This window comes from Heterodontus francisci, chromosome 13, assembly GCF_036365525.1.
Source record: "Heterodontus francisci isolate sHetFra1 chromosome 13, sHetFra1.hap1, whole genome shotgun sequence".
NCBI lineage: Eukaryota > Metazoa > Chordata > Chondrichthyes > Heterodontiformes > Heterodontidae > Heterodontus > Heterodontus francisci.
In genome coordinates, this window is record NC_090383.1 from 52,870,807 (window position 1) to 52,883,848 (window position 13,042).

The 13,042-nt window shown below is 43.7% G+C and overlaps 1 protein-coding gene across 4 annotated transcripts in view; it reads left to right on the forward strand.

Annotated features, from left to right (window-relative positions):
* The window catches only part of rps6ka2 (ribosomal protein S6 kinase, polypeptide 2), a 665,937-nt gene that overhangs the window by 477,804 nt on the left and 175,091 nt on the right, over positions 1-13,042 (forward strand). For all 4 annotated transcript variants that reach the window (XM_068044824.1, XM_068044826.1, XM_068044825.1 and 1 more), the window contains 3 exons: positions 162-232; positions 7,953-8,041; positions 8,994-9,058. In XM_068044824.1, the coding sequence (XP_067900925.1) occupies positions 162-232; positions 7,953-8,041; positions 8,994-9,058 (225 nt within the window). The remainder of the gene's footprint in view (positions 1-161; positions 233-7,952; positions 8,042-8,993; positions 9,059-13,042) is intronic.

Consider the following 13,042-nt stretch of genomic DNA (forward strand, 5'->3'; position numbering starts at 1 on the left):
CTTATGATTCTTCTACAGGATGTGCTGGGTGGCGAACATCTTTACTTTTGTCACTGAATAGGATGGATAATTTGAATAGTCGAATGATTCCTGCAGATGTTGGCTTTTTACCTGTACTCAGGTGATATCTCTAATACATTTGTTTTCATTTTATTGCCTAGTTTGAGATGTTAACAGGGTCGCTGCCTTTCCAAGGCAAAGACAGGAAGGAAACCATGGCACTTATCCTCAAGTAAGTTTTTTTTAAATTGTAAGATTCAGTCACTGCCTAAAGAATTTAGTTATTCTTGACATCCTATTTCAAATAGCACATTGTGTGAGACAAAGGCTGCTGATGCATTGGGAGAAAGGGACTGCTTAGCTAATTGCTCTAGTTAACGTTTACCTCTTAGCCTTGGTCAATATTCCAGTCTTCCTGCTGCACTTGTGATGAGAAGCTTTAATTGTTTTCTTTGAAACAAACTGTATGTAGGATTGTCGGCACCGAAGTTTTTGAAATGCGATTGGGTCATTTATTTTGCCCTTCCCTGCCTCGGTATGTGCATGTGTCTGTACTGAAATATGCTTTTTCACTTGGCCTACGAACCAATGCCAAAATTTCACATTTCATGCGTGGTAATCTTGGTGTTCTAACTTAAATAAAATCAAAATACTGCAGACGCTACAAATCTGAACTAAAAACAGAAAGTGCTGGAAATACTCAGCAGGTCAGGCAGCATCTGTGGAAAGAGAAGCAGAGTTAAAGTTTCAGGTCAGTGACCTTTCATCAGAACTGGAAATGTCACAGACAAGAAACGTTAACTCTGCTTCTCTCTCCACAGATGCTGCCTGACCTGCTGAGTATTTCCAGCATCTCAAAAGGGAATTCTTTATCAAAACACATTATGAAGAGAAGACATTGGGGGAATTTTATGCTCACCCCCACACTGGCGGCGGGATTTTGTTCCCAGCCTGATGTCAGATTCCGTAGCGGGGGTGGGGGTGGGGGCCAGAGAATCAGCAGCGGCCACCACAGAACCCGAGGCCAGGATTGCTGGACCTGATCCTCCCGGGGTGGGAGAGGCTAACGTCAGCCTGGGATTGGCTGGCAGCTCTTGGAGGCGGGATCCCTATCCCTCTTAAGTGTTTAAAGGGACGGGGATCCTGCTTCCTTAAACTTTGACCCCAAAAGACCGGGGGATCACTCCAGGGGCCATAAAAAATGAAGAGGCGGGACTCCCCCTGTCTTTTCGGCCTGGCGCTGGGAGCCCTGCCTCCTGCATAAAATCCAGCCCTGGGTGTGGAGGCAGGGAGAGCATATAATTGGACGGGATGGTGGCAGGGGGTACCCTGCCACCCTCCCGCCTCCACCCAAATTAGGTCTGGTGGCAGGAAGGCCTGTGAACAGCCTTCCCACACCATTGCCAATTGAGGCCCTTAAGTGGTCAATTAATGCCCAATTAAGGGCCTCATTCCAGCCACTGCCGGGATTAGCCCAGCGGCAGGCGAGCCTGCGTGCATGGGGAGCGGGTTTCTTGCCAGCTCCAGGGTGTGGGGTGTCCCTTGTTAAAAGGCATTTTGTGCCTGGGAGCGATCCGGCATTGGGACAGGGTGGGGGGGCTGCTGAGAGGCACTCCCCTGCCTTTGCTGCTGACCCCACTGCTCCCCTTTCCCCTGTAACCCCCCCCAACCCTGCAAAAGCCCTCCCTCCCTGATTTACCTGTGGCCTTTTTCCAGCACCTCGGGTCATTGCTGTACCGGCAACAGCCACCGCCTCTGATTGGCCAGCAGCTCTCAGCAGGCGGGACTTCTGTCGCTGGGGTCTTTGATCCAGGGGAAGGTCCACCATTGTCCACATAAGTGCCTAATTGGCACTAGATCCAGTGGGCCTTCCCTAGAGGAGGCGACGCGTGGCTCTCGCTGGCACCTGTGCCAGTGGTTGAGGCCCCACTGCCAGGATAAAATCCTGGCCATTGAGTGGAGTTTAAGCACATCCACTTAGATCAGCAGGGAAAGAAAATAAGAACTGAGTCATTTGAATTTGGCACATTGTTACAAAAAATATACATTGAATCTTCAGTTTCTCTGCCCTTATTACACACTGTTAGTAAAGAATGAGCCTCTTTAACTTTTATTAAATAATCCACCCCATCCCCTGGGTTTCTGTTTATACTAAAGCCAAAATTGTGAGACTGATTCACTGCAAACATGTTAAATCTGAGGCAGAAAATAATTGTTGTTTAATGATATATTATTGTTATTATTATTGGCTATACCTGCAGGTGAGGATGATTGTTTTCTGTGAGTCGGAAGATGGCTGATGAGGCCAATTCATGATCAATGATATATATAGTGAATGAATGTTAATATTAAATAGCTCAATGGATAAATGCAACATAAGAACATAAGAAATAGGAAGATGAGTGGTTCATAATGGCCCCTTAAGCTTGCTCTATGATTGAATAAGTACATAGCCGCATCTTTTACTCCAACTTCACTTTCCCACCCTATCCCCATCTGCCTTGATTCCCCTTATGCCCAAAAATTTATCGATCTCAGTCCGAATATACTTAATGATGCAGCATCCACAGCCCTCTGGGGCAGAGAATTCCAAAGATTCACAGCCATCTGAGTGAACAAATTTCTCTCCATCTCAGTACTAAATGGCTGACCCCTTTCTCTGAGACTAGGAACCCCAGTTCTGGAAGCTCCATCAAGGGAAAACAGCCTCTCAGAATTTATGCTGCCAAGCCCTTAAAATAATTTTATATTTTTCAGTGAGATCACCACTCATCCTTCTAAACTCCAGAGAACATAGGACCATTCTACTCAATCTCTCATAGGACACCATCTCACCCCAGGAACTAATCCAGTGAACCTTTGTTGTAGCCCATCTAAGGCGAGGATATCCTCACTTGGATAAGGAGACCAAAGTTGTACACAATACTCCATGTATTGTCCCACGAAAGTCACATATAATTACAGCAAGACTTCATCATTGTTGTACTCCAACCACCTTGCAATAAAGGCCAACATCCCATTTGCTTTCCTAATAGCTTGTTCTACTTACATGTTAACTTTCTGTGAGTCTTGTGCGAGGATTCCAAAATCCCTCTGAAAACCAACATTTACCAGTCTCTCACCTTTCAAAAAATATTCTACTTTTCTATTATTCCTCCTAAAGTGGATGATTTCACATTTCCCTGGACATGTTCCATCTGCCACCTTCTTGTTCCCTCACTATATTCCTTTGCAGCCGCTTTGTGTTTCAGTTTACTTTCCCATCTAGCTTTGTATTGTCAGCAAATTTAAATAGATGAGGCTCTCCACTAGGTACAACCTGCTAACCCAAAGGTGATGCATTTATTCCTATTCTCCTGTTTTCTGTCTGTCAAGCAATCCTCAGCTACAATATTATTTCCAATCCCATGAACCAAATCTGGTGCAACATCCTTTTGTGCGGTAGCTTAACTTTTGAAAATCCAAATATACTACATCCAATAGTTTCCCTTATCTACCCTGTGAGTTACATACTCAAAAAACTCATAATACATTTGTTAAACATGATTTCCTGTTCAAAAAGCTGTGTTGAGTTTGCCTAATCATATTATGAATCAGGGGGACAGTAGCATCATGCGATGTTGTTGGAAAAATAATCCAGAGGCCCGGAATAATTCTCCAGAGACATGGGCTGGAATTTTACAACCCCCAAATTGAGTGGGAGGCTGGGGGGGTGCCATTTGCATCACCTTCCCACCTTGCTGCAATTTTATGAGCAGCGGGGCAGTTGACAAACCACCTTCCCACCCCAGGCCAATTAATTGCCACTTAAGGGCCTCCTCCCACTGCCGCTGGTATATTACCAATGGTGGACAGGCACTTTGGCAGCTGAGGAGGCTGCCTAATAAAAACTGGCGGTCTCCTTGCGGGCTGGGGGAGGCCTCCTGATCTGGCACCCTGTGCCCCACGGAGGACTCCCCCCAGGCACAAACTGCCTCTGCTGGAGCACCTCCTCCTACCCTTGACCAACCCACCCCTGACTTGCCAGGGCCCAGCCGATTGCCCCTGGCAAGGCCCCACACACTTACCTCAATTTCGAGGTCTCCTCTATTGCTGCTCCTCTTGCTGGATGCAGTCCCAGTATTGGCCACTGCTCCCAGTGGCACTGCTGGGACTGAAGCGCTGCCGGCCCTCTGATTGGAATTGCAGAAAACTAGTCAGAGTTATACAGCACAGAAACAGGCCCTTCAGCTCATCGTGTCTGTGCCAGCCATCAAGCACCTAACTATTCTAATCTCATTTTCCAGCACTTGACCCGTAGCCTTGTATGCTATAGCGTTTCAAGTGCTCATCTAAATACTTCTTAAATGTTGTGAGGGTTCCTGCTTCTACCACCTCTTCAGGCAGTGTGTTCCAGATTGCAACCACCCGCTGGGTGAAAACATTTTTCCTCAAATCCCCTCTAAACCTCCTGCACCTTACCTTAAATCTATGCCCCCTGGTTATTGACCCCTCCGCTAAGGGAAAAGGTTTCTTCCTATCTAACCTATCAATGCCCCTCGTACTGCTGACCATTAATTCTACCACTTAGCAAGTTTGACTCACTGTATCCCTGAAAGCAAGACTAGAAACTGCCATATATTATGGGCAGAAAGATGGGATTGGAGGTGGGGGGGGCCCATAGAATTGCGATGGGAGGTGGCGGGCGGAGGGCCCACCGACTTCCAGTCGAACTGCAATTTAGTCAGGGGCAGGAATAGCCAAAGGCGGCCTTCTCAACCAGAGGGCAATTGAGGTCTGTAAGTAACTAATTAATAGCCACTTAAGGGCTTCTTCCCACTGCTGCTGGAATTACACCTATACCATGTGTGGGGAGGTCACCCAGTAAAACAAGGCAGCCTCCCTGTGGGCTTGTGGGGGAGAGTACTTCCTCTGTGGGCAATCTGTGGCCCACAGAGGGCCCTGGCAGCAAAGGCCGCCCCTCCACTAAAATCCCCCCCACCCCACCCCCCGCAAAGGGCCTACTAGACTGGCCCAGCGACCCCACCACACTCACCTTGGGTTCGGGCTTCAGCGCTGGGCCTGGTGCAGTACTGATAGCGGCCTCCATTCCCGATGGTGCTGCCGATACTACTGAGATGCCAGCCCTCTGATTGGCCACCAGCTCGAGGAGGTGGGATTCCCATCCTTAAAGGGATGGGGAGCCCAGCGCCAGCAAGTTAAGTGCCTGTGTGCCATTGCATTGAACCGTTTGGGGTGTGCTCTGAAGGGCCGAGGCTGGGTTCCCCTTGCCTTTTCAGGACACCCAGCAGCTCCACTAAATTCAGCCCTATATATGCAGTACGTAACTGAAAATTAGTTCAAATTGAATTTAATCTTTATTTAATTTAATTAACAAATAAAAGTTGGTTTGCCAGGCTACACGTTCGGATCTCACTATGCAGGTTCAGCAGGTAATAAGGAAGGCAAATGAAATTTTGGCATTTATTGCTCAAGGAATAGAGTATAAAAGTAGGGAAGTGATGCTGCAACTGTGGAAGGCATTAGTGAGACCGCACCTGGAGTATTGCATATAGTTTTGGTCCCCTTACTTGAGGAGAGATGTAGTTGTGTTGGAGGCAGTTCAGAGGAGGTTCACTAGATTGATTCCAGAGATGACGGGTTTGTCTTATGAAGAGAGATTGAGCAGTTTAGGCCTTTACTCTCTAGAGTTTAGAAGAATGAGAGGAGATCTATTTGAGGTATATAAGATGATTAAGGGGATTGACAAAGTAGACGTAGAGAGGATGTTTCCTCTGGTGGGGCAATCTAGAATGAGAGGTCATAGTTTTAAGATAAGGGGTAGCAGATTTAAAACAGAGATGAGGAGAAATTACTTCTCTCAAAGGGTCGTGAGTCTGTGGAATTCACTACCCCAGAGGGCGGTGGATGCTGGGACATTGAGTAAATTTAAGGAGGAGATAGACAGATTTTTAATTAGTAATGGGTTGAAGAGTTATGGAGAATGGGCAGGAAAATGGAGCTGAGGCCAAGATGGAATCAGCCATGATCGTATTGAATGGCAGAGCAGGCTCAAGGGGTTGAATTGCCTACTCCTGCTCCTAGTTCTTATGTTCTTATATTCATATCTTCAATGATGAGGGAGCCCAGCACATTAATGCAAAAGACAAGGTTGAAGCATTTGCATCCATCTTCAGCCAGAAGTACCAAGTGGATGATCCATCTTGGCCTCCTCCTGAGATCCCCCGGCATCACAGATGCCAATCTTCAGCCAATACGATTTACTCCACGTGATATCAAGAAACACCTGAAGGCACGGGATACTGCAAAGGCGATGAGCCCTGACAACATTCCGGCAATAGTACTGAAGACTTGTGCTCCAGAACTAGCTGCACCTCTAGCCAAGCTGTTCCAGACAGTGACAACATTGGCATCTACCCGGCAATGTAGAAAATTGCCCAGGTATGTCCTGTACACAATAATCAGGACAAATCCAACTTGAACAATTACCGTCCGATCAGTCTACTCTCGATCATCAGCAAAGTGTTGGAAGGGGTCATCGACAGCAGCACCTGCCCAGCAATAACCTGCTCACTGACGCTCAGTTTGGGTTCTGCCAGGGCCACCCAGCTCGACCTCATTACAACCTTGGTCCAAACATGGGCAAAAGATCTGAACTCCAGAGATGAGGTGAGAGTGACTGTCCTTGACATCAAGGTAGCATTTGACCGTGTATAAAAGCAAAACACTGCAGATGCAGGAAATCTGAAATAAAAACAGGAAGTGCTGGAAATACTCAGCAGGTCAGGCAGCATCTGTGGAGAGAGAAGCAGAGTTAATGTTTCAGGTCTGTGACCTTTTATCAAATCTGATGATAGGTCACAGACCTGAAATGTTTCCTCTGCTTCTTTGACCGAGTATGGCATCAAAGAGCCCTAGCGAAACTGGAATCAATGGGAATCAAGGAGAAAACTCTCCGCTGGTTGGAGTCATACCTAGCACAAAGGAAGATGGGTGTGATTCTTAGAGGTCAATCATTACAGTCCCAGGATATCACTGCAGGTGTTCCTCAGGGTAGTGTCCTAGGCCCAACCATCTTCAGCTACTTCATCAATGACCTTCCCTCCATCATAAGGTCAGAAGTGGGGATGTTCGCTGATGATTGCACAATGTTCAGCACCATTCGTGACCCCTCAGATACTGAAGCAGTCCGTGTAGAAATTCAGCAAGACTTGGACAACATTCAGGCTTGGGCTGATAAGTAGCAAGTAGCCACACAAGTGCCAGGCAATGACCATCTCAAACAAGGGAGAATCTAACCATTTCCCCTTGATGTTCAATGGCATTACCATCGCTGAATCCCCACTATTAGCATCCTGGGGCTCACCATTGACCAGAATCTTGACTGGATCAGCCACATAAATACTATTGCTACCAGAGCAGGTCAGAGGCCAAGAATTCTGTGGCAAGTAACTCACATCCTGTCTCCCCAATGCCTAGCCACCATCTACAAGGCAGAAGTTAGGAGTGTGATGGAATACTCTCCACCTGCCTGGATGGGTGCAGCTGCAACACTCAAGAAGCTCAACACGATCCAGGGCAAAGTAGCCCGCTTGATTGGCACTCCATCCAGCACCTTCAACATTCACTCAGTTCACCACCGACACACAGTGGCAGTAGTGTGTACCATCTGCAAGATCCACTACATCAATTCACCAAGGCTGCTTCGACAGCACCTTCCAAACCCGTGACCTGTACCACCTAGAAGGATAAGGGCAGCAGATGCATGGGAACACCACCAGCTGTAAGTTCCCCTCCATGCCACACACAAGACACTGCTTTCAGGAGAGGAGGTGAAAGTTAGAGAATAGCATAATCTGAGGGGCAAAGAAATAGATTGCCTTACCATACTTTAAAATAACCTTTGTTTGTTTTAATGACTGATAAGTATTTTCTGTATGTATGTCTTCTAGAGCCAAACTGGGAATGCCACAGTTCTTAAGCCCAGAAGCCCAAAGCCTTTTGCGAGCACTTTTCAAGCGGAATCCTTGCAACAGATTAGGTAGATATGTTTTACATCTTCATTGAAAATTGCATGACCAACTATCAAAGTTATTATTAAATTAAGCCATCTTTATTACCTGATGTTAATCTATGTATTTTCCTGGATTACTCAATTAATTTGTTCACAGGTAGTAAAACGTAGATCAGCTGTTACATTAGGGAGTCTATGAAAGGAATAAAGTGGAATATTTTGAGTTACTTGTGATTCTCAGCTCTTCCAATATCAAAGGTTGGTCTGCTTGCTTTGAGGATAAGGAAACTATCAGCCTTTGATTTGTCTGCAGGTTGTTTGCTTCAATGTAAAGGAGCACATGTTTTGAAGTTCATTTGGCTCATTCACTGTTCATGTAAGTTTTCTTTAAAATTGACTCATTTTACAGTAAATATTTCTTCAACTTTTTCTTCACACAGTGTGGTGCAAGGAAAGAAAAGTAACTATTTTACAGAGAAATGATATTATTTTAACAAAAGTAGTGCCACATTATAATCAAAATTATTTTTAAAACTGACAAATTTAACAAAGCTACTGATTTGTCCCTTAAAGATAGAGATGAGATCTGAATGATCAGTTGGGAATTGTTGGTTTGGAATATGTCAAACTTCCAGTTATTGTTGTTGTCTTTAATACACTTTCATATGACTACCTTTTTCTGTGCAGAATATTTGAATCTATATTTTTTTGAAGTTCTGGTTTACACTCCAGCTTTATAATTACCATGAACAACTTCAAAAGTCCAAAAGCTGGTTTTGGCATCACATAGCAGGAAGAAAAATAATTGAGTCTATGATGAAAGCATTTAGCTTTGTCACATTACATGACCAGAAAAACTAATAATACAAATTTCATTTGGTGTGCTGCATATGTTATAGATCAGATTTAGGTGCCTTTATGAAGCTATGCGTTTTCACATGCATTGATTCTTAGTTTGTATTTTTATTTTGGTTTTAAGGTGCTGGACCTGATGGAGTTGAGGAGATAAAACGACACTGTTTCTTTGGAACTATAGACTGGAATGTAAGTGCAACACTGCAACTCTGAAGTTCAGAAGTTTGAATTTTTCTACAGTTAATAAGATTCGCTGTTAATGAATACAGTTCTCTACTCCTAGTCAGCTTCTTCATAACCAAGGATGTTCGGAAAAAAATGCTTCCCTTGTTTAAGGTGTGGAAATGCACTGTAATGTGATTGACCTTTCTCTCTGGTTTAAGTCGCCCTGTTTATACTGCAGGATGATTTCAAAAACTGGAAGGACAACAAGATGGCTGCATTGGTAAATGACAAGGCTGCAACAGTCACTATACATCATCTACAGTTAAGATTGGTTCCATGAGGTCTGTTTCAAAAAGCAGAGCTAAAAATAATTGTGAAAATAGTAACAGCTTAGCTTGTACTAAATTGCTAAATTTTGGCAAGTGAGTAGTTTTCTGGTTAGATTTATTTCTCTTTCACACATGCCACGTACAGTTTTTGTATACTCAATATCAGTACTTGGTGACTTTTTGAATGCTCATTGTCAGTACTTTCAGTACATTTTTATAAACTCAGTTTTGGTATTGTGTGAGATTTAATCCTATACTCAGTGAGGGTTTATATAAACAGTATTAATATTTTCAGTGCCAGTTTATATACTTGCTTAGTATTTTCAGTGAGGATTTATATACTTTCTATTAGTACAGTTGGTGAGGGTGTATATACTCACTATTAGTATTTTCAGTGAGGGTTTACATACTCACTATTAGTACAGTTGGTGATGGTGAACCAGATGGGCTTTTATGACAATCAATGATAGTTTCATGGCACCATTACCAAAACTAGCTTTCAATTCCAGATTTTATTTATTGATCAATTGAACTTAAATTCCTCCAGCTGCCATGGTGGAATTTAAACCTGATTCCCCAGGGCTTTAGCCTGTGCCTCTGGATGACTAGCTCAGTGACATTACCACTATCCCACCATCTCCCCCACAAGGAGGGTTTATATACTCACTATTCATATTTTCAGGGAGGGTTGATATACTCACTGTTAGCATTTTTAGCGAGGGTTGATATGCTCACTATTAGCATTTTCAGTGTGGATGTATATTGTTATGACTGAGGTTGGAGGTGTGCACTGTCTTTCTCTGGTTCCACTTCTCCACCGGTCACAACAGATATTTAAATGATATACCCAATTACTGATACAGCCGATGATATACTTTATCAACTTTAGTTTCAGAATAGATATCCGCTAACCAGGTTTCTTGAGTAAACAAACAAGCAACAAAATTATTAATTTAACAAGATTCAGTCAATGAAGATGCAAAGTTTATTAACACACAAGTTGAAATATGAAAGTATAAATATATTACCTTCTAAATAACCCAACACACATGTGTACACATACACACACACACGCACCAGTTAAAGAAAAAGAAGAAGCTTTCTCTGCAGAGATCAACTTCGCAAAAAAAAAGTACTTTGTCCAAATACTTATTAATTTGTGAAGAAAAAGGATAAGATATGGAATTTTCCAGTTGGTTCTTTGGTCTGACGTCCAGATATATGTGGTCACTGGGATCTTTTCAGAAGCAGTTTGTTCAGGAGTTGTCAAGAGAAAGATTTGCAGAAGCTACCCAGGAGAAATGCTGCATCAGTTTCTCTAGTTCTCACACTGAATTCTCAGGGATTTTCAAAGAGGTGGAACAGGATGAGCTGGTAGCCGCTCCCTCTCAGCTGACTTACAACCCAACTGAACTCCAGACAATATCCAAAAATGAAACCATCTGTTGACCACCTTAAATCTAGACATGTCACTTCTCTGTAAACAACTCTGATAGTCAGCAAGGCGCCTGCTGTTCACTTAGCTTAAGACATGTGACTGCCAGCAAGTGTTTGCTTTTAAACAAGGTCTCTAGTGTCTTTCTAGTGACCCTTTTATAAAAAAAAACAAGTCTAGCATCTCCTGAGGTATTTCCACAGTCTTTTGAACATGAGTCCTCAAAAAATATTGAAAATGGAATCACCTTCATAGTACCTCCACCCTTGGAGGAATGAAACACCATTTTTAAATGCGTTTCATTACAAAGTGTGAACAAAAAAACCACAGAATATGGAAAAAACTATTAAAACATATTTATACACTCATTCACTCTTTACCTGTATTTAATACAGTTATGCCCGGTACCGTCTTAGTACTCAGATAAGTCAAAGCAAAGTTAAATTCTAGACAAAACATCAGCAATTACATTGATTTTCCCCGCAATGTGGATAAACTTTAAGTGATAGGGCTGTAATAGTAAACTCCATTACAATAGTCTGGCATTCTGTTTTTTGAATTTTTCCACAAAGGCTGGGGGTTATGATCTGTATCAGTGTCTCTCTGTAGCCATGGCAGACATATATTCAAAATGTTTAAGAGCTAGTAGTAAGCCCAGGGTTTCTTTTTCCACTGTAGAGTATCTCTTTAGCTTTCTGAAAAAGTATCCCACTGGCCTTTCTCTGCCCGATTCATCTTCTTATAACAGGACTGCACTGACCCGCAGGTCACTAACATCAATTGCTACCTTAAAGTGCTTAGTGAAATTTGGGGCATCCAACACTGGTGCATTGATCAGAATTGCTTTCAGCCTCTCAAAAGATGCTTGGCAGTCCCCTGACCACATTACCTTGTTTTTTTTTTGTAGCAAATCCGTCAGTGGAACAGCTATCGTGCTGAAATTTGGTACAAATGTGCGGTAGAAGCCGCACATCCCCAAAAACCTCATGGTTTCTCCTTTAGTCTTAGAGACAGGGAACCGCACCAATGCTTGTACTTTTGCTGTTCTTGGTAACACATGTCTTTGCCCTATTAAATGCCGTAGGTAGGTTACCTCAGCTTTTGCAAATTCACTTATGGTAAGGTTTAGCACCAAATCAGCTGACTGTAATTTTCTAAACAGAGCTATTAGTTCTTCCAAGTGGTCCTTCCAAGTGTCACTGTATACCAGCACATCATCAAAGTAAACGACTCAATTCGGAACACTGGCTACCACTCAATTCATTAATCTCTGGAAAGATGCCGAGACATTTTTTTAGCCCGAATGGCATCACTCAGCATTGGAAAAGACTGTCTGGTGTGACAAAGGCCGATATTTCTTTAGCTCGGGGTGTTAAAGCAACCTGCCGGGATCCCTTTAACAAATCTATTTTGGTTAGAAACGTGGCATTGCCCACTCTGTCAATACAGTTTTCCAAGCGAGGAATTGGTAGGAGTCTACCTTTGTTACTGGATTAACCTTTCTGTAGTCTGTGCAAAATCTAGTTGAACCCTCAGGTTTAGGCGCTAACACCACTGGGGAGTTCCAAGTGCTTTGACTGGGTTCAACTAAGTGGTTTTCCAACATGTATTGGATTTCTACTTTTAGCTGGGCCTGTTTCTCTGGACCTAAACGATAAGGATGCTGTTCTATAGGAAAGGTTTCTCCTACATCCACATCATGTATAGGAAAGGTTCTGCATCCTGGTTTATCCCTTCAGACTCGATTAAATGTTGCGAATAGCTTTGTTAGGTCCTCCCTTTGTTCTGCATCTAAATATGAAAGCAAAGGGCTGGATTCTATGTTGCTGCCACCAAGTACGGCGGCAGCCATAAAAGCTGGCAGCCTGCATGCGGGGTTTCACTCAGTGGAGCCACCGCGATCTTATAAGCGGCGGCTCATTAACATGTCCGGGGCAAACCACCACCCCCCACCCCTGCCCCGATGATGTGGAGGGGGTGGGCAAACCTTCCCCGGCAACAGCATCCGGCACCACTGCGCAGGTGCTGGTGCCATTTTAAAAGGGCTTAGAGCCCTTACTGACAGTTTAAATTATCAAAAGGATAGTTTATGTGAACTTATTAATAATAATTGCAGAAATATTCCCAGCCCCTCTCCCACCTACCCCCCAATAGCATTACATGTCATACTTGCCCTTTCCCCGCCCAAATACCTTGAATATATGACCTCCCCCCGCCACCGCAAAGTTCAGAACCTATTACCTT